The sequence below is a fragment of the Neodiprion fabricii genome, chromosome 5 (genome assembly GCF_021155785.1).
Source record: "Neodiprion fabricii isolate iyNeoFabr1 chromosome 5, iyNeoFabr1.1, whole genome shotgun sequence".
NCBI classification, from domain to species: Eukaryota; Metazoa; Arthropoda; class Insecta; order Hymenoptera; family Diprionidae; genus Neodiprion; species Neodiprion fabricii.
The window spans coordinates 33,921,357-33,948,738 of NC_060243.1; the positions used below are offsets into that span (position 1 = coordinate 33,921,357).

General features: G+C 33.9%; 1 protein-coding gene across 15 annotated transcripts in view; it reads left to right on the forward strand.

Moving 5' to 3' along the window:
• The window catches only part of LOC124182522 (plasma membrane calcium-transporting ATPase 3), a 125,630-nt gene that overhangs the window by 96,555 nt on the left and 1,693 nt on the right, over positions 1–27,382 (forward strand). For 5 of the 15 annotated variants that reach the window (XM_046569920.1, XM_046569917.1, XM_046569918.1 and 2 more), the window contains one exon: positions 2,910–7,512. In XM_046569920.1, the coding sequence (XP_046425876.1) occupies positions 2,910–3,422 (513 nt within the window). In that variant the 3' untranslated portion in view covers positions 3,423–7,512. Of the gene's footprint in view, positions 1–2,909; positions 7,513–12,005; positions 12,075–19,722; positions 20,581–27,024 lie in introns of those variants that run through there. The other 10 variants (XM_046569922.1, XM_046569926.1, XR_006870791.1 and 7 more) reach the window with 6 other exon arrangements.

Genomic DNA, 27,382 nt, shown 5'->3' on the forward strand with positions numbered 1-27,382 from the left:
CACACCTACGGACAAATCATAATTTTCTATTTTTAAAATCACACAGCTGCACTCGTTCCCTCACATGCAAACGAGTGAACACAAATATATGTTATACGTATACATCGACACGCTTGCACGATAAATGAACACACCCAAAAACACCACCGAAATTGTGTACATACTTAGATATATGTATAAATATACATATAATATTATGTACCTAAATTATGTTACATAAAAATACAACTTATGTATCCCGCTGCTGGACGTATTATTTATAATACACGTGCAATATGTACGCATTATTCACACGTCCAGAAACACATTACCACTCGAGAGAAAAAAAAAACAACTAAATATGACGAGGGGCGATTTAAACGCATTTGTTTCAAATTAGAGAAAAAAATTTCATGCTCGAAGAATTTATTCATAGCTTTAATTGCCTGTCTTGCCGGTTTCACATCGTATCTCGTTACGGTACGTTCAACAATTCACTGCACAACGTTTTTTTTTTTTTTTTTTTTTCCTATATTTTCCAACTAACACACACCGTTGTACAGAAACATCCACCCTGCGCTGCGTTTGAATGGATTTTCAAGCTTTTTTCATGTAATTGAATGCATCGAAGAAAACATAATTTCGAAAAGCAAGACGATCCAAACTTGAAACAAGCACCCGCGCTATTGTACAAACCGAATGAGTCGCTTGTTTTTTACATAAGTGTCGATCGAGACTTTTGTATAAACGAAACGCCGCCACATGCCATACCGAGTTATTGCAAATTTACGGATAACAAATATTAGACATATTTAATCAGCAAGTTCGTCAAATTCTGTGAAAGGATAAATAATATCGTAATCATTTTTTCGAGCGTGTTTCATAGTGGTGTAATAAATGCGCGTGGCATAAACTTGTATATATATATAGTTGTGAAACAGCGTTCTAGGCAAGATCGTAGAAGGTTTCAAACGCTGCTGAGGTGTACCTTATTTCCACGAGAAAATTAATCACTTAAGTTATATCGCTTTATCATTTTTAATTAATGGTTTGCTTTTTTTTCTATTGATTTAAGAATTTTCCGACTACTTATTTCATTCGTTTTTCTTACATCAAATTGACATTCTGTGATGTAATTGTGTAAGGACTGCGTATAACTTTTATACGTACGTGAAACCCTGCACATAACTGCGACAAGAAAGCCCCCATAACTTCAAAAAAAGTTTATTTAGGTTATTATAATTGTGCGTTGTTATTTCTACTATCACTTTTAGCATCATCATTCTTATTATTAATATTATTATCATATAACAAACGAATATATGGTTTTAGAAAATTTTGCGCGGACTGTTGCGGACCATTGCTAATTGGTGTTGTGTTAAAAAAAAATTGTCGGACAAATACATGCATTATACATGTGTAGTTTATGTTGTATTCGCGAATAATGCCTTTCGCGGATCATGAGGATAGAAAAATAGGGGCAAAAGGGAAAGTGATCACTGATTGGCAAAAAATCATGTATGATGCGGTTTATTCTTTATTCAATTTATACCCAACTTTGAAGTATCACCTCGCGATCAATTCTTCTAACTTCGTGCCTAGTTTTCAATCAAACTAACAGGTCAACTATGAGCGTCAGTAAAAATTACAGAATTGTTCCTTTTTTTTTCTCATCTAAATTCCATAATACATATCGACACAATATCGGTATTGATTGGAAAAATTCACTTTTCCGCAAATCATTCAGAACTGTACGACTGTGTTCACATTAATCCTCGGACACTTGGAGTATGTAGATATTTAAAAATATATCTACCCACTTAATATTATATGTATATATATATACTTCGAGTGTTTGATGGACGGATGAAAAAATATTACTTACCGTATAAAATGTGCTCTGACGTAAAATTGAATTGATCCATGTATAATTATATTAGTTGTGATATTGAATTGGTTCAATTAAATGTTTTGTAGAAAAGCGCATTCGACAATGGTACAACAGTTTTTTTTTTTTTTTTTTGTTTTTCCGCGTTGTGAAAAGTACAGGGACTTTCAAGTACTGTGTCAGTAACGAGTAATTCGGAATTTCGGCGTGTGAATTTGACAAAATTTCAATTTACTCGTTAGTAACGTTATATGCACAATACGCGGGACCTTTGCCGATAATTAACATACGATATGCTGAGAGAAAACGGTAAAACTTGGTAGATTGACCGTCCGACTGCGCATGCGCGAGCTGTGTCGGGTTTTCAGGCAGGCTGGCCACCTCAAGCCTCACAATCAGTCATCAAACGCATGGCTTATAGAGCTTACGCAGGTGATGTTAATTTTTTTTATTTTAGGATAAGCAGAAGATACAGTATTCGGGAAGGCTTGGGAAACTTTTATTTTCCACTGACCGACGACTGCTAGAAGTCAACGTACCAACCTAATTTCAATTCGGTTCTTGACGTATGAGAGTTTAACGTTTCAAACACCGATTCTAATAAGTTGGCTCACCTGCCTTGCCGTATAAAATATCGACGGGTTACGATCTGCTGACCAATAGAATTCAATTATTTTGCGCACGCGCAGTTGGTAATTCAGTCTGCTCGGTCGGTAATTCAGCCTGCCAAGTTTCACCGTTCCCCAACGATTTGATACGGTAAAATGTAACCCAAAGATGAAATTACGGAAATATGCTGCAGCAGCAAGAAATGAGTTACGCGCTTGCTTGCAGTTTGTTAGTAGGTAGTATAACATAACAGCAAAATATCATATAGAGTGAGAAGTACGTACAACCGGATCGATGAGATTTATTGACGGGGATAAATTGATCGGAAAGCTGATGATGATGGGGAGAAAAAAAAAGTTGCACTGGCGTGTGTTTGTGTGTCGCTACCCTTCCTCGCCCCCCTGATAGAAGGCCCTTCCCTATTTTTTTCCAGCTACGGGTAATCAGAGCGTTCAAGTCGACTCTAGAGGATTTGGAGGAAAGACGTTCTGTCCATAGTTTACACAGCTTACACAGTATGCGCAGCTCGCGCAGCCACACCGGACCCAGACCTTTATCCGACTTCACGTACATTGACGAAGACCCAACAAACACCAACCTGACAACAGTCAAATCGTTGAAGAACGCCATCGGGAACACTACCAATAACGAGCACAACAGTCAGGACCACGATACAACAACAACAGCATCCGGCAAAAGAAATTGGCTGCCGTCCTTCAACAGTCCTGCTTCTTCTTCACCGCCGCTGCTAAATGTTCCTGGATCGGCTGCAACACCGCACCACCAAAACACCACCAACAACAAATCCACAGTATCCCCAGCCAATAATACCAACAACCAATCGCTTGCTCCCGAATCACGATCAGCTAACTCACCGCATTCGAGTTCCAACAACCTTGCCCAATCCGACGCTGTACCAAAGCTCGTTCACGAGACAAGCATATAAATTCACCGTCATCCCTTTCACTGCCACTTCCGATCTATCAGTCTTTGAGTCTGATCAATTATACCTGCATGGATTCAAAGAAATCAACAATAATGATAATAGTCTTAACAAAGATGAAGCAAATTCTACTACTACTACTACCACCACCACCACCACCACCACTATTATTATTATTATTATTATTATTATTACTACTACTATTACTATTAAATACGAGAATAAAGTGTGCCTCTTCTTCATACTGACTCGCTTGCGCGGCTTAAACCTTACCCCATTTCCTTTTATCTCCCTTTTATCATTCGCTCACCGAGCAAATATAATTTCTGCCCTCCGCCTGCGATCTTGAAATAATTTACAAACTGGCAAAAAAACAAAAAAAAAAAACGCTGTACACTTTGCAAACCCTTTGTAACGACAAAGAAAAAAAAAAGAAAAAAAAATAGGAAAAAAACACATGATATTCGTTAACGTATGACCAGTGAATATTTATTACTTCTGGATTCGTATAATTTACAACACCTATATTATACATTTTATTCATCGTTTGACATTGAGTACAGAGCCATTTGCAAATTGTCAGATGAATTTGTGGGTTTTTTTTTTTTTTTTTCATTTTTCCATTTTTTAATGGTCAATATTTTTTGTTTCATTTTAATATCGCCATTAATTTTATTTAATATATTATTACTGTCATTATTACTATTAATAATATTGTAATTATTATTGTTTTTATTACCACATACATTATTGTTATTATTATTATTATTATTTCTGTTCACCCAGTCCAGTATCCCTCATCTTTCCGTCACTTCCTTAGATTAATAATTACATATTGTTGAAGGATGAAATTTTTATCGATGGTACGAAACGCGGTTCACTTTTTTTCTACTTTTTTTGCGTAAACTGTTTATACTCTGCATTACCTATATATATTATATACATACATACATATATGATACATATATTGTTTTCTAATTATTATTTGTCCAGATAATAATGATGATGACGATGATAATGGTTATGATTATGTGGGACGTACTTAATAAGATATTTAGTATTCATTTAAATGCTGTATTTCATTATTATCCTGAATATAAATCCAATTCAGAATGTATATTGCAATACAATATACAAATACAGACACGGTGTAAAATATTACGGTTATTAAAATCGATACATTCGTGCGCAGTTAATCTGTGCAATTGTGTTGCTATAAAATTTAATTGAAATATCTGTGAGCATATTTAACGTTGAGCTTTTAAACGCGAACTAATAATTAATTAAATCAATTCAAATACACTTTGTAACAAAAAAGCAATTTATTATATAATCGAGAAAACAAGAGTTCCCTTTATTCCCGTTCCGAGTTATTTCATTCTTTTTATCTCTTATTTCAGTTCCTGTATGATTCACGGTATTTGGAATGTTATTATTTATTTTTTTTTTTTTTTTATTTTTTTTCTCCCTGTATCACACATCTTGCGAACGAAATTTGCGAATGACCGTTCCAATGCAAAATTTACACAGAGATGATACGTGTGTACAATAATACATATGGTAGAGTCTGCCGGGATATTTAATTTTCCAAAAAAAGCTACCTACTCGACTTCTATAGTTTATCGTATAACGCGTACTTATATCTGTATACATATACATCCACTTATATACTTTTATACATCCGTTCCTGACCTGCAACTCCCACGCTTAAAAATCGAACCGACAAAAATCTATATACACATACCTGTGTAACATGTGTTTGTTACGTTACATACGTGTGTAAAACCTCTCGAAGCATGATGGTTGCATAACGTACAGATGTCGGAAAGAAAGAGAGAGGCATACTTTGATGAAACACGGAGTATACGGAGTACGCGTTTTTGCACGGACTTCTTAAACGTTGAGAGACTTCGCTGGAGTAACGTGTGTTTTGCGAATATTAGTGCTGATCAGGTTAGCTTATTAACGCTTGCCTACGATACGTTCGATACGAGTGCGCCAAAGCGAATTAGATCCCGCTTGCTTGGGATTGAGTTGCGAATGTGTCTGATCGTCTGTATGTCAGACTCTTTGTTAGGGCCTCGCACAAATCGTGTGGGGAGAAGAAAACACTCGTTAACCCTTCGAGTCACGCCTCATTGCGCTAGGTCAATTTTTATAGCAAAATGGTATTCCATGGCCTTTGGGTTCGTTGATTATGAATCTGAAATCAGATTTAAAAAATCCAAAATGGCGGATCGAATACAGGCAAAAAAACTATATGCAGGGATTCTCGGGGTCACAGATTGAATTCGCCATGCTGAATTATAAGAATCTGATCTCAAATTCGTAATCAGCGACCCCAAAAACCCCCGGACAAAGTTTTTTCTCCGGTTTCGATCGGATTAAAAATTTTCGACGGCCATATTGAATCCGCCATCTTGAATTTTTTATATCCGTTTCGAGATCGTAATCAGCGAGCACAAAAATTATGCGGAACATGGATATGTGCAGAGGGCTAACTTTCTTGGAAATGAATTACTCCTTCAATTTTCACGATTTCTTTCAATCAATTTGTTTGTAATAAAAATAATTTACATTACTTCGCAACGATTACTCTCGAGTATTGAAAACTTATTAGTATACTACCGCAATATGTTGAAAAGTTATCTAAATGCATAATAAATGGATATAAAATAGGTGCTAAGAATACTTACCGCTGTGACTCAAAGGGTTGGTTTTCTTCTATCGCAGACAAATTTCATAGCTGCTAGTTTAAGGGGAAGAGACAAAAAAAAAAAAAAAACACATCGTTCAAACTAGTATGTTCATAACGAGATGGGTATGAATTCGTATTACGGTAATTTGATAAACGAGGAATCGTTAAAATTAATTAATACAGCTGTTTATACATGGTTGCCAAAAAAAAAATTGCGGCTGCAGCAATCGTAGGCAGGGTTCAATTATTACTATACTTCGTATCTACAACGCATTCAATATAAACTGTAATTATACTCGATAATACGTTACATGACGAATCCCGTAGCGACAAAACAGAAAAGAAAAACAATGTGTCGAATCTTCGAAATCGTTTTCACAAACATTTTCGATTATCCGATAAAAATTTTATATCTAATTATATATACTTCGTTTTACTCGGCCATCTAAACGTTTCTATTACGATCCACATACTCGCACAATCTTTTATATATTCTATTAGACTGCATCCCACGTAACTTGTAACAGTATACTATACTTATATATCGGCCAGCCGTAGTTGACGAAACTTTTTATCACTATTATCGAATTTTTATTTCATTTTTAAAACCCACGCTTTAATCTTACGCCTATTTTATCAATTTCGTTTCACTTATATACATTTCTCATTTATACTTCTTCTTTTATATTCGCTCGCCTGTTATTATATCTTATCAATAACGATTCGATCCTATTTTTATTTTTGATAAAAATAATTCTGCAGCTCTCACATGCTATATAACGTCGTATATTTTCTAAACTTTGATTGAACGGCGATGAAAATGTATTTTTCCTACGAATTGGAAAACCAAATGCAATCGGAAAAAACGAAATCTTCGTCGTGTAAATTCGGTATTCAAACTTATTTTTCTTTTTTTTTTTTTATTCAAAATTTTCAATTTCACCATTGATTGGAATTGCGCAGTTTGGAAAATCATATTCAAAATCAAATTATTCAGTAACTTACTACCTCATCTTTTTATCTTATCTACACATTGATGAGTTCTTCTTAACCATACAGGAAACTTCCTGAATCGCTGTACCTAGTCAGTGAAAAATTAAACATGTATCGATGATGAAATATTATAACTTTTTTATATATACATATCTATACATATATATATATATATATATATATGTATATATAAACACACTCTTCGACCAATGATATAGATATATTGTTAACGTAAGGTTCTATTGCCCAATATAAATGATGTATCTATTCAGGTGAAATATCAGATACACAAAATGAAGTAAGAAACAAAAATTGAATATAATACGACAGCGCCATATATAAAAAAAGAAGAAAAAAAAAAAAACATCGGCGTTATTAAAGTCAATAAATCGATGCCACGATTTGTCACATATCCGGTGATAATCAATTGTTGCGGTGTATATATTTTTTTTAAATACAATGGAAATACAAAAAGTCTATGTATCATAGCTTTAATATAATGATAACGGTGCAGTTATCGCTTGTTATATTAACTTAGGTTTTATTAAATTTGAAATTAATTTTATACATGTATATCGTATACCGTATGTATACGATATACGATTATTTGCATGTATACGTACGGGTATACGTATAACATATATAAGACGTAATAGTGTTATTGCGATGTTACGTTACATATAAACTGGTAATAAGAATATCTTTTGAATATAGAGATTCCAAAAAAAAACATTGAAAAGGCAAACAAAACACTTTTCTGATCTTACAATACGTAGTTGAATAATAATATAACGAACGCATTCAGACATATTATATATATATATATATATGTGTGTCTGTGTGATATGTACAGAGAGAAAAAACGGGAATAATAATAACAGCGTATTGAAAAAAAAATTGAGTACATGTATTACGTTATATCCCAGTACAATTAAACTTATATAATTTAGGTCACTGTCAGATACTATCGAAACGTACAAGTGACAACATGTATAATGCAAAAAATCTATTTTCTACACATACCAATTTATGCACAACACGTTTTAAATACGTGTATGACATTGAGAATGGCGATACGAATTTACGCGCAGTCTCGAAATGTGCGATAAAGTCAACCGTTCGGAGACAGAGTGAAAGAGAAAAAAAATAAATTCTTTTCCAAGTACGTGTAATATACGCTGGATAATTTTTTTTTTTTTTTTTTTTTCATCGAAAGCGGATACACATATTGATACAATATAACGATACAAACGTGCTACCACACCATTATTTTTCAATAGATTTTTACCAAGTAAATAAGCGAAACAAAACTATGTTCACGTATTTCAACCGCGACAATTGAGTACCTACGCTGACAAACGACACATGTGTATTTGATTCTGCATACGATGTAAAGTAATTATCAAACATATGTATAGTTATAGTTTGCGTAGGTACACAAAATTGACACATGCTGTTTGGGAAAAATAAATGACAAGCATAGAGAAACGGGAATGACAAATATTAAGATATCTCACGATATCGTATAAATCATATAAAGGTTCTTCGTATAGGCGATCTTATTTTGTTATTATTATTGTTTTTCATGCGTACAGAAGATATTCCGACTTGAATTTTAATTTATTGCTTTCAATTATTATTAATATTATTATTATTGTTGTTGTTTCACATTGTCCTTTATGTTTCTTCTTCTCGTTCGTTTACCGTTCACTTTTATTCTGTTCTAGTTTCTTTTCTTTGACAATCACCGGTGCTATTGATAATTAATTATGAAATTGAAACCAGTCCCTCCGCCTGCCCAAACAAAAATTATAAACGTTATGTGCACATGCTATATTGTATCGTATGTATAATCGAACAGCTTTAATCGACGCGCTCACGATGTACATGTAATTTCGTTAGTCTCGTCTATAACTAATCATTGCAAGAATAATCGTATGACTAACGTGAAATGAAATAAGGGAAAAAAAAATCATTCGTTTAGTGGGGGGGAGGGGCTAAAAATCATCATACGCGCACATATACTTTCTATTATATAGGTATTTATAGTGCTTGTACAACGTTGTATTTCAAGATATGTACATTATATTATACATGCAAAAGTGTGTATATTATAAGTTGTATGTATATACGTCCTGAAATACTTGGCGATGTCCTAACCTAACCCTAATAGCTCTGTACAAAATTCGTTTCTTCATCGATATGATCAATTATTCTAACGTCGAGTTCGACGTTTTCATAATCAACAGTAAACAAATTACTATGTAGGTATTATACGTGTGACGGTATAATTCACACTCCGGTGACTAAGGTGACACGACTAAAATATTCGCGTTTTTGAATTTATACTACACTTCGATTGCCGAAATTCGAATCTGTAACCGTTGACCGTGCGAAGTGACACTTGCGTAGTTGCGAAACTTTCCACCAGAGAGCAGAAGCGTCCCTTCAGAGCTCGTCCAACTTGCATTTGTATCATTCTATTTAATGTCTCCTTTAAAGATCGATGGATTAAACCTTCAAACCTTTGAAAAACGCCGATTCTTTAGTTTTGTCACCTTTGTCGCCGAAGTGCGAATGTATAGTCAGTATACTCTCACTTTTGTCACCGTAGAATACTTTAATTTTTACACACCGCTATACGTATCTATATACTATACTCTTAACATGTATCTGTCTTTGTTGTTTTTTCTGTTCTCATTCTTCTTTCGTTTATAACGTTATATGACTTTTTTCTTGTTTGTGATGTCAATATTATACATACCTATGTTTGTGTCTGGTCGCGTGAGTCGTAACTCCAACGTTATACATTTACACTACCCACATTACATTAATTATACACGCAAACACATTATTTGTCGTACATGTCTAATCGTCGTCACACACAGATCAAATATTATACTATGCTATTTTATCTTGTTGCTTTTTTTAACTCTGCGGACGTTTCTCTTTTTCCGATACACAATACGCGCAGACAGTACAATGCACGAAAATACTAATTCTCACATTTTCTTAGAGGTTATCGACTCTCTAGAGTTTATTCAGGCACTATTTGAACGTTTTCTTTCTTTTTCAAATTACAAATTCGGTTGATTTCCTTTGTTCTTTTCCCCCAACATTTCTATAAACCGATTTTCTTCTCTCAAATTTATGCTTCCGCAACTATCAATCATTGATGTTTAATCCGTGAGACAGTTAGTGCTCATAAAGAAAACCGACGGACATAGTACATCGCGGTATTCGAAGACGTGACTCACGTTTGCATCACTACCAATATTTCTTGTTAAAAGCAACCGATGATAGTTGAACTTCACAACCTCAAAATTGATAATAGCGATTGAAAAAAAGAACAAGAAAAAAAAACCGGTAAGCCCCGATTAGTCCCAATTTGTTGGCACGGATAATAAACGGTCTGTTTATGCACCAGTCTATAACAATGCTCTACATGTTTCTGTGCGCGAGAATGATTGAGTGACCTGTCGTCTGTGCCATCGTTTTAACAATGACGAAACGGACACGATCAAAGTCTAACATTGAACTGCATCCACGCAATATAACATACTGTGAATCATTTAATCATCGTGATGCAGCTGTAGTGACACATTTATACGTATTTATCGCACAATTACGTTGGACCTAGGAATACGTCGCTAAAGAGATACGATACGCTGTGTTCGATATCTTCACCTATACAGTCACGTTCTATTGTTACATTTGTCGCTATTTGTCCCTTTACTTTTTCAATTCTTACTATACATAATGTTCCTTGCCTCATTATACTACTCTCGTATACCTATTCTTCATACTTTGCTTATATTATGCGTTCCCGTAAGTTTCCACGATTGTACCTTATTGTATACTTATAATATTTTTTTCACTGCAGTCTCACGAGAACGTGAGCGGATAAGTTGAAATCCTCCACCTAACCTAACCCAAACCCTAACTATTTTACTACAAACTCTTTTCGACAATCCCTGTCTCATCGGTCAAAATTGAAGACTATACATGTGCTCCAAAACTTACTCGAAAACACATGTCTTCGGTGTAAATATCTATCGTTTTCTGCCAATTTTTATTTCTCACTCTTGCTATACATGAATATATACTACATATTATGTATATCCTACTTACTTACAATATCTTTTTTTCTATGCTATACTATCCATGTTACTCGGGCTATACGTATATTGTGAAATATCTATAGCAACAACACTATGCCGGCATCATTAATCTAATCGACCTCTCATTCTATTGAGTCTGGCTATATTCGCCTCTAATCGTCTCCGATGATAAGATCTGGTTCACAGTTGCCTGAAGGTCGTTTGAAAAGAAAAAAGTGACGATACGTCATTAAACGCCGCGTCAAATTCCTAAATACCAAACGGATTTGTCAAGTGGCCGAATACACACTTTTATTTGCATGTCAACCGCTATTTGTCACATTCTCAACCTCATTTATGCATCGGAATTTCAGTATCGCGAAAACAAGTGTATAATCCATACAAATTATGTATATTTATATACACACGACACGTTACACACGTACCCAGAATATATGACACTCATTTCAATCTTGACCGTTGTATCACAGATATGACAAATGTAGCCGTGAAGTTCAAAACTTTTAACACTGCACTGAAAAATTCATCACGACAATTGAATCCGTACAAAAACATGCTGGTTGAAAATTTCGGGAAACACGTTTTTAATAGATTTTCCAAACGAGCTCGGGGTGTGTGTATTTTATTTAATCTTTTTTTTTCTCTTGTTTCCTCTATTTCTGTTGGGTACGTTATTGTATAAAACGAATGAAGTACTTTGAACGTTCGAGAGCAGCTTGCTTCAAGTGCATCTCATGCCGTACATAACCATGATGTTACCATTTACTCTTGAAGGTGATTGGTGGCGAGTTGCAGGAACGTTTGATACCGGTACCCTACAGCAAGAGCTCAACAGACCAAGCTGTAAGCGCTCTTCTTCTCTCTCACTGTCTCTTTCTTCATCTATCTCTGTCTGTCACTCTATCTCTATCTTCTACCTATCTATCTATCTATCTATCTATCTATCTCTATACTTACTCTCTCTTTTGAGCCTTACTATAATAACTCTTTTACTCACTTTATCATTCGCTGTTCTATGCTCTTTTCTGTAAGCTACTATAATACTTTTAATGCAATTTTATTTTCACATGTATATACATCTTTATATACATTTTTATTTTTTTTTTGCCTTGTTTTGATTTGTGTACAAATTCATCTTGTTATACTATAACCTGTTCGTTGTGCAGTATATTATTGCGTGATAATTTGTATGTCTTTTCCCATTACGTTTCTTTTTTTTTCTTCTTCTTTTATTATTAATTGTATATAACTTTGTGTGTTGAAAACATTTGGCTTGTATACGCACGGCGATAACCTCACTCGTTGGACCTTGGTGAAGGAGCTCTTTTAATGCGCCGTGCGCAACTTTCTGCGCAGCCGAACTACGCGCAGAAAGCGAGGAACTGGTCAAACAAGTGCGGTTCGACCGTGCCTGTATTTTAGAAGAACTTTTCACTCCCAGTTCCCATTTTCCTACCGTATACGTCGTCAACTACCCTACGATCGACTGTCTGGATGTAATATCGATAAAAATATTCTCTGCCAAATGCCCAGTAACACATTTGTCTACGGTTCAGTCACAAATCCAGCATGATCGTTCGTAGGGATCGTTCGTACTGAGATCGGACTAAAACAACCCCGATGTGCAGCATAGTCTTTTGGCTTCAGCTGCATGCAGTTGCGCTTCTAATTCAAAGTGTTGTATCAATGTACGGCATTTAAAGTATACCTCGAACTATGGCTCAAGTATATGAATGATTAGTGCGTGCGCTTTATATTTTTCTAATGATTGTTCAAATGCGGATGATTGTTGAAGATACAAACCTGTATACATATAGACGCGTAATGCCGATATTATTGGACAATCGTTGTGTATGCTTGCTTTTCATTATGCACCGTACGAGGCATTTATACCTGCTCGTACAGCTACCGAAGTGAACGCCTGTAAACATACTTTGTATGCCGCTTCTTCTCGAACTATTTTAAGCGACAACATCGACAGCACTGCGGGGCCAAATGGTCATTTCCATGAAACGATCGTCATGTCTATATCATTTTCGTTTTCTCTATCATTTCCCCGATGAATTAACGCCCAATCGCTTTCTACCGCGTTCCTGACAAGCCGTTTCCTGTTTCAGAATTGTACTTTTACTGCAGTTAGAAGCAAACTTCAGATCACTGTTCATGGTGTGATAGCATTTTAGTTGTGAAAACATTCAATAACAACCTACAGCCGTACAAGTAGTACACAAATTTAGACGTAACGAGGTAGTCAATGTCTAATCCACACCAACCTAAAATGAGAATGCATCGTACAATAATCGCTTCTATGTGTTATTCAGGATTTTCTTTAATTTCGTATATATTTTTCTGTCCATTTTATTGGCTTCTGCTCAATATTGCATTTTTCGTACTTGTATCGTGTACACATATAAATATTTATACATATAATATACAGCGATGCATCTATTTTCAACAACCGGTTGTTGAAATGGTAATACAGAAGTCAAAAAGAAACTGCGTGTACATTTATTGGTTGTGTGAAACGTCATAACTGCAGCTGCTTAACCCTTACGTCAATTTTACACGCAGAACTTTGACTGTAGTTTACACATACAGGCGTGTACCTCAACTATTTTGAGACTATCTACAGCAAATTCGGAAAACTAAGTAATAAATATTATCTTTGGATGTGGTAGCAACGGGTCGTGTAACCGTGAACTAAATTTGTACCATCAAATAGCATGTTTATGCTTACAGGCGTAACAAGTATTTATACATCGTATAGACAAAAGAAAATACGAAAAAACTTTGCATTACTATGAAGTACGGCATTGCAAAACGTGATATGATAACAGAAAAAAAAGAAACAAAACAATATTCAAAAATCAAAAGGAAGTGATTGTTTTGAAAACCGATTTTCTATTATGGTACATACATATTACATATTCGATACAATGAGTGCTGGTGCTCATCGTCAGGCGAGTTTGGCACAAGTTATTTTTGTGTCGTCTCGTTTTCTTTTTTTCCCTCTAGTTTCTTACCCATACATTATTCTTTCATTTTTCTCCCTCCCACTGAATTCGACGAAATTCAATGCCTGTTCTTCTAAAGAAAATCCTTACGCCTCTCATCCTTTTTCGATTACTTCTGGACATTCTTACCTCATCGCATCAAGCTCGTGTGTAAAAATAATTCCTGCCCTCACCTCCCTCCCTCCCTCCTCCACTACCCACCAAAAAAGAAACTAAAAAACTACACTCACACATACCATATATAACTATATCGACGCGGAAAGTAATATGATGCCATGGTAAGTCCAAACACCTGTACTCATGTATAACCGTCAAAAAAAAAGTCCTCCGATTGTGTATTTTATCTTATATCCTCAATGAATTTGGTAAATAATAACTGTGCCATAAATTAATTTTGTGTTTAATAGTTGTTTAGACTGTTGAAGAAACCACGATTTTTCTTCTCAACACGATGTGATCAACACTATAGACGAAGAAAATTATTATTTCGTGTGTGAGAATGCTCTTTCAAATCGAATCGTATACATGGGTCTAGATATTGCATTTTTTAAGTTCTTCTCTTTCCGTTATTCTTGATACATTAAAAAAAAAAAAAAAATTTCATCCGATGTAAATGCAATAACATATATTTAAAGTTCAGTTTGAATTTGACTCAGGCACAGAAAATAGGCTTTAAATAATAATGTCGAACAGTCGTCATGCTATAGATTGGGATAAAATTGATATACACATGCCTAAAACTATATAGGTTAATGATCTTTCTGGCAAATGTTTTACAGCCGATTACAAGTCCGTGGTATAAGTTGGTCCTGGGACTAGCAAGGTAAATCTTTTCCTATAGATATACATATATATATACGGTTCGTAAATTGTCATATCTTTTATATCGTATTTTCATTTTTTATTTTCATCTTCATTACCTTCTTTATTTTCCTTCGTATTATATACGCAAGAATGAGAGCTTTCGGTGAAAGGATACAACCGATTGTTGCAAGCAATTGAGACACGGATAAATTGGTTGCGATTGTTATCATTATCATTGGATTGCACCCAATCTGTACAATTACCGTTTTGTTTTCGCCGAAACCTCCAGGTATAAAATATCACGCAACGAATACTTCGCACATTACGTCATACAATACTTACAATCGCTACTATAGTATTTTCTCATCAACTGTATACATATATAGTATATATATCTATACAAAATTAAAAAATATCTTACTATGGAGGGCAACACAATCTGTTTAACAACAAATTTTTTTCCAGTCATTCACGTATACCTCTAGGTATATACACAAGTATATCACTCTTCAATATTACCTGTATTTATTCCTATACTATAAATATTCATGTACAAGAGCTGCGCATACCAATTTTATTACAGCACTTTTTTCTATTATTCATCAATAACAACCATCATATTATATACTTGGCTTTGGGAACGTGATAATATTTTTAAGGGGAAAGAAAGCGGAAAAAAGAAACGAAAAAATGACAATATCTGGACATGTTCTATGCATTAACTGTTTCGTCGTGCATTCTTCTATACATATACTTCTCTCCTTTAATCGTCATTTTTCCATTTACATACCTTTTCTCATTCTTCTTGATCATTAATTTTTCATTCAAATTCCAGACTATCCTGCTGTATACCGCAATCCTTTGAACCTACTTTGGCTCATACGTTACTTTCTGGTGCTTGCGACTTGACTATTCCTACTTATTGTGTAATACCCTATGTATATCTGTATGTATGTATATATGTTCATAATACATATTATACACATACTTGCATTACCTATTACGTATATACGTGTTAATATGGGCGACGTTACTGTGCGTAGATACTTAATTAATTGCCTATACTTATCTATGCCCTGACCCATCGTTTAATACCAATTTTATAATACATACATCTGTAATACCCACCTGGTTTTTTTATTTTCTCTCCTACTAATATGAAACACGCGCAGGCAATTACACGGACGAAAGAGGAACGTGAACAAAGTGCTTTTAGTACTGTAGTTGGCTGCTAATTTTGAGCTTGGAAATTACGCAATAGTTAAAATATTCCGATCGTAGCGTCAATACGAACTATTATCGCAGTCGTCATTTTTACGAACATTGTACGCGCGTCAAGTTTTATTGCCAGCTATTTTATTTGCCGCAAATCAAATTATTCCCTATCTGTATGTCGGGGTTAACAATGAATAATTTCAAATGCCAACTCCGTAATTTATACAGCTTGAATTTAGGAATGCTAATAGCCATTACTCGAGGTTATTTCTTATTTTATTAACACAACTCTACGCGTGTTCACAAATTATCCATTATAACGGATACACACAACTTGAGAGTCCCGACGCTTCGCCGCCTGGCGGGAAAAAGTGGAAACTGACGGAAGCGAACGTAACCTATAATTTTCAAACGGTTTCGTCTGTTTCTCCGCCGGCATCTAGTGTTGACGGATTTTCAAGTTTTACCATTATAATACATACGACACGGTTTCCCAATAAATAGTGCAAAGGTGTACCTTTCATCCCCATAACTTGCTATCCTCTCTCTCTTTGACCATTCGACACGTATATTTCGGCTTTATTTTCTTACTTAACGTACACCCACATACATCTATACTACTCTTACACGGTTTATAGTATCAATTTTGACCATACTAATAATTACGATAACACCACATACATATACCTGTGTACAAAAACGAGTTACATCGCGTAATTCTATATACCCTGCCTAAAAGCCTACAAAGAATGTTACTGTAGCAAATATCCGCAACGCATGATTATTATCATGATTACTACATCGTTCTTGTTGTTTTTATTTCACCGTTATTACTACTGCTGTTATTATTATTATTATATTAAAACTATTACTGTTATTGTTATTACCGTCGCCCCTGACCAATCAGATATTTCCGTCAAGTAATGAACCAAGACTTTTTAACCCTCCGCCGGTCAACATGGACGATATCGTCCACCCTGACTTTTTCATTGTTTAACAATTTCTACTAATTGAATTATTGAAGATTTCGTAATGCCGACTATCGGAATATCAAGTAAGTACCTGAAACTGGTTACCTGCATTTTTTGTAAATCTTTGAAAAGCGCTGAGTGGGGGAAAAGAACCCAGGACGAGATCGTCCATGTTGGCCGGCAGCGTCAGTGAGGAAAAAAAACAAAAAAACAAACATGGCCGGCGGAGGGTTAATTTTGTGAATTAGATACCGCAATAGTATCTGTTTCATTTATGTGTACTTTATTTCAGGATCAAAATTGTTACATATCGAGCACACCTGATACGTATAAACATTGTTGTGATACAAATCCTATATGCCGCCTACCTACACTTTTCCGAATTGTTTGGACATTTTTGTTACGCGATATGTGTTATTCGACTTGAAATGATTTTTGCCAATCTCTACTTTCGTTATCACGTACTTTTCTTTCAGTTTCGAATTACATACACGTATATGTATTCCTTAAACATCTGTGTGCACATAATACATTATTTGTATGAGAATGCGTGTCCCTGCATGAGATATAGTGGTTTTATTTCTCACAGCTCAAACGCAAGTTATTTTATACATATTATACTATATAAGTATATATACACATATAATGTTTTAATATTACGATGAAGCTTTGATTGTGTCCACGATGTTGTCTTGCCGCATCGTCGGTTAACAACACCTGAAATCTACCTCGTATATTAGAAAAATGCGTAAGTATTTACCACCAGAATTTTTATATATCCCGCTTTGTGCATTACTTGGATTAACTCAATCTTTCAACGTGTCTACATGTATATACGTATTTATCTATCTATGTATATGTATATATATATATATATACATACGTATATAAATACAAACATACACACACACACACACACACACATGGTGGTGGTACTCACGCTGATATACATATACATTACACTTGTTTATGTATATGCATCTACTTATACATCTGTTCTTTAAGTATATATATTATATTCTATTGCATGAAAAAGCAGCAAAATCACTATCAGTAGTCATGTTTACTGTGCTGTTGTCAACATCATGCTTACCGTTGTTACAGGAGAATATCATTTTAACTACATAGTGCATTATACATGTATAGTACGTAAGTCCTTTCATTCGCAATCGTACAGAGTGATTTGCTGGTCATTCGTTAACAATTAGTATATATGTATATATATTTTTTTTTCATCTTCCTGTTGTCATTGCTTTCTTCCAACACTTGATTTCTTTCGAACATATTTATTTTCCATTTTTTTTTCTCTCATAATAATTCTTGCTATGATTTAAAAATGAAAATCATAGACACCGATTTGCTTGAATGATATAAATAATCGTCGTATCTATTGTACTGACACATACGAAATAAGTTTAGATCTTTTTAAATGCGAAAGTATTCTAGCAGAATATAATTATCGATTGAATTTCAAGCAGATCCAAAAAAAAAACGCTTCTTGCCATTTCAGCAATATAGAATAGATCAGGATTAAGCTTATATTCCATCTTATCAGTTAATCTGCGGGCTTTATGGTTAATATACACTCTGTACGTTGATTCAAGAGATTTTGATAAAGTATGATACATTGTCGAACGTCATCGGTTGGTCACAGATTTTCGAACCTCGTTCGAAACGCAACCCCGGAGATGTTGTTGACTACGAACAAACGACAGAAGATAAATTGTCGTCGATTCGGTCAAGAACCGTTCGACAAAGTGTCAGCCTTGATATGAAGCATCAATCAATGTTGGGTGGTTTACAAGTGCATGCGATATGTTGAAAAAGCAACTCAAAACCAAAACCCCCCAAAATGAAAAAAAAAAATTAAAAAATTGTTGATGCAAATATTTGACGTTTAGTTATCGGTTGTGGCCTAATTTTTACATCATCTCCAATCATTACAAACGCGAGACTTCCGTCAAGAAGTAACTCGAAACAACCGTACAGTCGGTCTATTCGATAACATGTACAATAAGCAAATCTTTGAGCGATGTATAATTGATAGAGTTATACTGCACAGACAATAAGCAAAATTGATCACCCTGAAGTTGGTAACGTTAACGTAACGATACATCGGGAGTAAAAAATCTTTATCGGACAATTTCAGGATGACTTTCAATAAGTTGGCTTTTCAAAATTAGTGCATATTTTGTTTATAATGCATTTTTCACTAAATTTTGAAAAGTCACAAAGCTGCTGATCACCGATTTTTTTCCAAAAACACTAAACGTTACCAACTTCGTCCTCGTGAAAATTGAAAAATCCGAGCAGGTCGCAGCCATGTTCCATTTCCACATCGAGACGATTTTGAGGTTAAAGTTGAAAGAACCTGTCGTCACTCGCGTGCAACGTAACAAGAAACAATGATATCGCATAGACCAGCTGTACTTTGTTAATGTAACGCTAATCGAAATGACTAACAGATTTTTATGGGATTAATTACAGATCCGCGTAGTCAACGCATTTCGACAAGGTCTAGACGCTCGCTATGGTGAGCACAGTAGTACCACCCTGGCGGAGGTACTTCGCAAGCAGTCATCACTCAGCAAGCGATTGTCGCAGACGAGCAGCATCGAGTACGCGGACAACAATCCCGACGAGCTGACCATACCAGAAATAGACGTCGAACGTCTATCGAGCCACAGTCACACCGAGACTGCAGTCTAGTCGTATACCTAATACTTAATTAATGATACATACATGTATGTGTATATATACATATACATAAATATATATATATATATATATATATATATGTATATACACACACACGCGCGTACGTACATACATACAATATACATACATACATACATATAGCATATATACATATATATGATGTTTGTGGGTGTAACATGTGTGTACATCCGATGTATACATACACACACACACACACACACACACAAACAGCGTAAGAATCTCATCGCATGGATAATAAATCTCTGATATAACCCTTTATTGACACGTAACGTATTGCAGCGCGTCAATTGCTGGCATGTCACGCGTTGTTGTAATTATTAGAATACATTATATAATATAGATGTAAGAGGACACGACACAAAAAACATATTATAATTTACATACGAAGAAGGAACGGGGGGAAAAGAAAAACGGAAAAATTCACGCGTAAAACCGTTTGCAATTGTGACAACATCGCAGACCCATCGTGTGTGTGTATACCTAAATAAGTGTAAGCATAAAATTTGAAAAACTTTGAGAAAAAAAAAAAAACAAAACAAAACAAACAAACCAACAACACTAAATATATTGTACCAAAGTAATAACACCACTGCCTCCCCTGTTGTAGCCAAGGTCATTCGAACGACAGTATATAAGTTACATTATACCCAGTGTTTTGACCATTCGATTTACATCCATATTTAAGCAGAGATGCTTGGGCAGTGAAAACAGAAATAAAGCTACTGAGTTGAAAATTTTTGAGGATACATGGGTATTTGTTGAATTCGTTGTACCGATGTATGTATGTTTTGTAGAGATTCTAATGTGCTCGAGTCTGAGTTTCAATTGAATTTGACATTCAGCTGTCGCGTACATTGCGAAGGTTTTGATTTTGACGATTGGTTACTGCCTGTGGTGTCAATGACTTAGCAATTACGCTTACGAGAAAGGAAAGGGAAAAGGATCATCTACTTTCCGTCGGAACACTGAGTACAGACGAATCGACATAAATGATATTATATATTTGTCAGTTAAATTCGACAGCGTTAAGTATAGGGTATTTTGTTTTAACAATTGTTCTCAAGCATCTCCGAGTGAGTATCTTTAATCAGAAACAAAAAATATAATAATATATCTACGTATACATAAATATGTAAAGTTCAGAATAATAAGAATTTTATAGATTTTAAATGCTGAATCGGGGGTGAACTGACGAGGGCAAGTAATATAAATACAACTATAGGGAGGAAGAAAAGAAAGTCGAAAAGGAGAGATGAAGAGAGGAAAGAATTGAAGAAAGAAAATAACGGAGGGAGAACAAGGGAACATCGGAAACGGAGAAACACTGGCGCTAAACTGAAAGCAAAATAAAGGGACTAAAAAAAAAGAAAGAAAATCATTGATGAACAAACGTAATTGTTCGTTTGTGATATTGTGTTCTTAGTTAAATTTATTTATATGTATGTATATGTATAATATTGCAAAAACTACAGAGGACAAAGCAAGTATATAAATAAATGAATAAATAAATAGGCAAATGAATAATACTAAATTTCGCCAAGTGTTATGTAATGTATCGTTTAATAAGTCGCTAAACTATCGCCTGTAACATGATCAACTCGCTAGCTGCAACAAATAACAATACGTTGAAGAAAAAAAAGTAATAATTTTTTTGCCAACGGTACATTTTATCGAGCGTACTGTAAATAATTGTTGGGACGATATACATATACATAAATATACAACCGCAACAATATATATATAATATATATGTATATAAACCGAGATAGAGAGAGAGAGAGAGAGAGAGAGAGAGAGAGAGAGAGAGAGAGAGAGAGAGAGAGAGAGAGAGAGAGAGAAAGAGAGAAAGAGAGAAATGTTGTCTGTACGAATAGCTATTGATTATAACAAAGTAAAAAATCAATTCGATTATGAATTATGAATATTTATATGTTGGAAAATATAAATATTCTACAAGTTCTCAGCTGAGCCGCATTGTGCTTGACATTCCATCCGAATTCGCGGTAGTTTTATTAAAATCTAAGTCGACAAATCGCTGCGTCGCATCGATTCAGTAAACTGTCACATCCCCGCATACCTGTCAGTGTGTTATTATCCCGCTGCGTGTACTTTTGCACAATTTCCAGCAACACGTTCTACCAACGGCTGCTTCTTTGATTCAAAATCAAAAAAAATGTAATTAGCATTTCAAAAATAACGAGCCAATAAAATTTGGAAGTCAATAGTAACAACCTTCGACACGTAAATCTCATCAATCGAATCTCGACAACCTGCACATTGTTACATATATACATATATATGTATGTACACACACACACACACACACATCTTCAAATGCATACTATATATGTGTATATTTCTCTTACATAATACAGTATCTACCACTTGAAACGAGATGGAATGGTACACACAATATTAACCGCTATACATGTATACATATTCTATATAGGTCGTGTATAAACTTGTCGAACTTTAACTAATATAGGCGAGTTTAAAAAAAAAAAGTAAAAACAAGAAAAAAAAATTAGACGAAAAGAGAAGAGAAGAACGAAGACGAATAAATATAATGGATGAAACCACATTAATTACAAAAACTAAAAAGATATACATATATATATATAAATAAAATATGTATAGAGAAATCATAAATGCATTCAAATGTTGTACCATTCAAATTGAACATACTTAATAGTCATAATTTTTACAGGATTATTATTATCATCACTACTATTAGTACTACTACTACTACTATACTACTACTACTACTACTACTACCATTATTGTTACTACTACTATTACTACTACCATTATTGTTACTACTACTACTACCACCACCATCATCGTCACCGCTACTACGACTACTAATACTATTACTACCAGCACTGCTAATACTATTGTCATTAATTTAATTGTTATTGTTATTACCACTCTCGGAACCATCAAGTACATTTATTTTCACTTCAATCGCTATCGTCATTGCTATCCGTATCTATAGCCTAGGTGTAAAATAGAGTGTGCATGATGTACAGGTGTGAGACGGGTACGGGTTAAAACTATCTGATCACAATGGCGCACCTAAATTCAATCGAACAAGTACTTAAATTACGCTGTATCGCGCGTGTCGTTCATACTCGGCAATATTGCGATTAACTATAATCACGTCTAACGTAAGCTGCATCGTTCTAAAACGGTTCCAACATACTTATGACCGTTACAGAGTTACGCAAATTTATAATCTCTAAATAATGTGCACGTGCAGCCTACTCGTACTTAAATCTATTATTATACCACGTTGTACCAACGATTGGAGAAACGCATATACTCAGGAATCAGTCGCGCTAGATGTTTAAAAAAAATCTATTAAACTAGAATCGTTCGTAAACGTGACGAAAGAAATTTCTTAATTAATATTATTACTACCATAATATCGTTACTAATGTTGTTGTTGTTGTTGTTGTTATTATTATTATTATTATTATTATTATTATTATTATTAATATTTTCGTACAGTACAATGACACCATTGGTATCCTCTACATCAAGCAAGGGAACATAATCAAATTTTATTCACCAACAATTTGGCACAACGTATGCTGAACTCTTTTTAATACACACACACACACACACACATAAGTACATTTATATGCATACGTATATGTGTGTGTGTGTAATGACACTGCCATCACGACTGGATTCCGTTGATGAACGTAGACTATGTATACTTTATCACAGTACTTAGACGATGAAAAGTTATTAATGAATATTCATTAGTTCCATATGCCGGCAACGATACGCGCCTTACAGTCAAACCATTCATTAAAGAATAAACAATATAAATTGAAAAAATCAATAGTAATAACAATAATAACGTTATTACTGTTATAATATTACAGAACGCAATAATGATGTTGAAAAATAAGACGGGGGAGGTGGTAAGGTTTGAAGAGATTTAAACAACTATTGAGAGAGAGAGAGAAAGAAAAAGAAACAAAAAAAGAAAAACAATTGTGTATATACGTATATATAAATATGTATATATGTTTGTAATATATATTTACATATATGCACGGATTATATAGCTTATAGTTTTGGAAAGGGTCGTCGTCGGGGTTGGTTAAACCTGTAATAGATCTTGAGGTTCATTCCCATTCTGTTCTGTTGTATTTTACCCTGTATACTAATATGTCGAAGGTGTACAGATTGAGTCACCGAAAAAAACAAAAAAAAAAAACCAAAAAAAAAAAAAAACCAAAAAAACAACTTACTCAAGTTTTCGTTCTTACTCAAGTCAATCCAACTCGTTCTAAAGTCGCAGCATACACTTGAGGCAAACCGAAATCTTATAGCTTCTCCCAACTCTTACGCGGTATGATATCAACAGCTGAAAAGTGTTCCGTGTCTCTTTGTCGTAATATCTATGTGTATAAAAAATCGAATGACGTATAAAAAAAATTTTCGGAATAAAGAAAGATATTCCAGCTTCTGATCCGCATTGCGGATAATTGACAGTTTGTTTAAAGTTGAATTGCAAAAAGAAAAAAAAAGAAACCAACGTAGAGTCGTGATAATATTGGGCAAGATCTGATATATTTTTTTTTTTTTTTTTTTATATTTACAGTCAATTACAACAGTCGTATGCGTATGTATATAAATATTATATATGTATACATATTTGATGTATTTGCATATAATGCACAAGTTTGAGAAACTAAGCATTCGCTAGCTCAATGATTTAGCGAATAGAAGCAAATAGCACAGAGAAAGAGTGTATGAGAAATTGTAACGATGATGGTGATGATGGCGATGGCGATGATATGGAAAGTAAAAAAAAAAAAAAAAAAAAAAAAAAAGGAAAAATACACACCCGTAAGAAAGCAAGGAGAAGATAACAACAAACGCAACACAGAGAAAACGTTGCGTCGACATGCGTGAACTAGCCAGATCCAAATTTATTGAGCCGAAAGAATTAAAAATTCACTATGTGTCTTGTGACTTGGTGATTAATTATTTATTAATTGCTGAAAAAACAAAAAAAAAAAAAAAAAAAACAAAAAAACAAAAGGGTTTAGGAAAGAAATGCAAAAAAATTTTAAAATGAAAAAAAAAATTACAAAAAAAAAAATAAAATAAAATAAATAAATAAAAATTGTGAATTAGAAAGAAGAAGAGGAAGAAAAGGAAGAAGTAAGAAGATGATTAATCATTAAACGAGTGAAGAATATACATAGAAATTATTGTATTTACATAATTACAAAGAATGAATGATAAATTATTATACATACGTACTAAGAATGAAAAATTGCTACTTAACACTATTCCTGTATCTTCTTACGATTAAACTTTACTACATCAATACCTATATTAAATACTACGATATATAAGGATCTGAATGAAAAGAAAAGTAATTAAATTACATAAATTATAAAACTATTCTACGGTCATAGTTTTTGGTGTTGCGGACGATGAAACTTACGTTGAAACGCTATCTAATTTTCTTGCAATATCATGCACCTCCTTCGAGTCCCTCGATGAATCACCTTAAGAATTTCTCGAAATCATTTTTGGCATTTTTTCATTACTCAGCAACGAATCAATCGTGCATTCAAACGGTTTGCTGATCCAACTTACGTGTCATCACTCACTGCAATCAGCTTCGAACGCTTCATTCAAACTTGCACCTTCGTCGGAAAGGCGGATCGGTTCGTGTATAAATAATGAATTCGAACTTCGTGCGTAGTCGTTGTTATTATTGATATTACCATTATTATTGTTATATTTATTACAATTTACATGAAAGTATGTTTACAAAAATTATAATCGCGTCGCTTGACTCGAAAAAAAAACATGACGGACTACACAACCTATATTATATATATGTATATATATATATATATATATATATAATATATATATATATGCACACACATAATAAAATGCAATGTGTAAATTCACAAAATACCTAACGTAAATAGACGGAACGCAAATGCGACTTTATACATAGTATGCATATTTGTATACGTACTTATCCTGCATATAGACATCGTATACATATATGTATTTATATAGATACAACTATTTGTAATAAAAATGGTTAAATTATATAATGACCTCACGCATAAGTAGGAATATTCAAGTACGTGATTATCCACAATAACAACTAAATTGAAGTACTTTACTATCTGTGTAGGTATGTGCACAAGTGCGCATCCACGCGGATGATATATCATAATAAATAGCAAAGTAATAAGGAATAATAATAATAATATTAATAATAATAATAATAATAACAACAACATTGAGAAAATCGTGCTGGTGGTGAAACAAATGTCGATCGAAGGAAAACTTTGAAAAACATACGTATACATGTATTATACGTTGTTGCGGAGGGTCTGCAGCCATGGTTGCTGGATACCTTATCTTCGGGTAAAAATTGTGACGGAGAATGAAAATTGAAATGAAATTAAATTATAACTCAACGCTATGCGCGACCTATTGAAATAAATAAAAATCGGTGCTGCAATCTGACCCTATTAATTTCCGCACGCTTGACCCTACATGTTGTCGGCATTGTTTAAAAAACGGGCTGCTGTGTTAAACTTCCCGCCGTTAAAATACGAGTATTCAAAACTATCTCACAAAGCTCCGATACTTACTTACTTAAATAATATATATTTTTTACGTGGAACGGAAGACAGAAACGGGAAAAGGGGGCTGAGGATTCACGAGAGGAATTAAGGGAAGACGTATGGCGACAAATCCTGAGTGTTTGTATTTTATTTTTTTGTTTTATTTTTATTTCTTTTTCTTTTCAATCGTTAATTGATTCATATAATATACCTGTCTATACAATATACATATTTATGTACATACATGCATGAAGTTAATAATTATATTTCGGTAGTTATAAGAAGAAGGAACAAGCGCTTAAATTGCAGTGCAGCATATAATAATATATTATTAACACGGTGACTTAATAGATTCGGTAGTACGATAGGAAAGATGCGAACACACTGTAATACTGTACCCGTGTATGCGCGCGTGTGTGTGTAGATATATATATATATATATGCATATATGTGTAACGTATGTATGTATGCACATGGAAAGTAAGTGAAAAGCAGAGTGAAATAAAACTGCAGCACGTATAATTACAAACTATATATATATATATATATATATATATATATATATATATATATATATATATATTATATATAAAAGTAAAAGTTGAAATTTAAAAAAAAAAATAAAATAAAATAAAAAAAAAAAACATAAAAGGAAAGAAAGAAATTGAATAAAATATAATGAAACAACCCATCGAGAAATATAATCTCACAGACCTATAAATATACATATGATGAAAACAAAAAAAACTTCAGCAAGTGAATAATTACGTATACTTACCAAA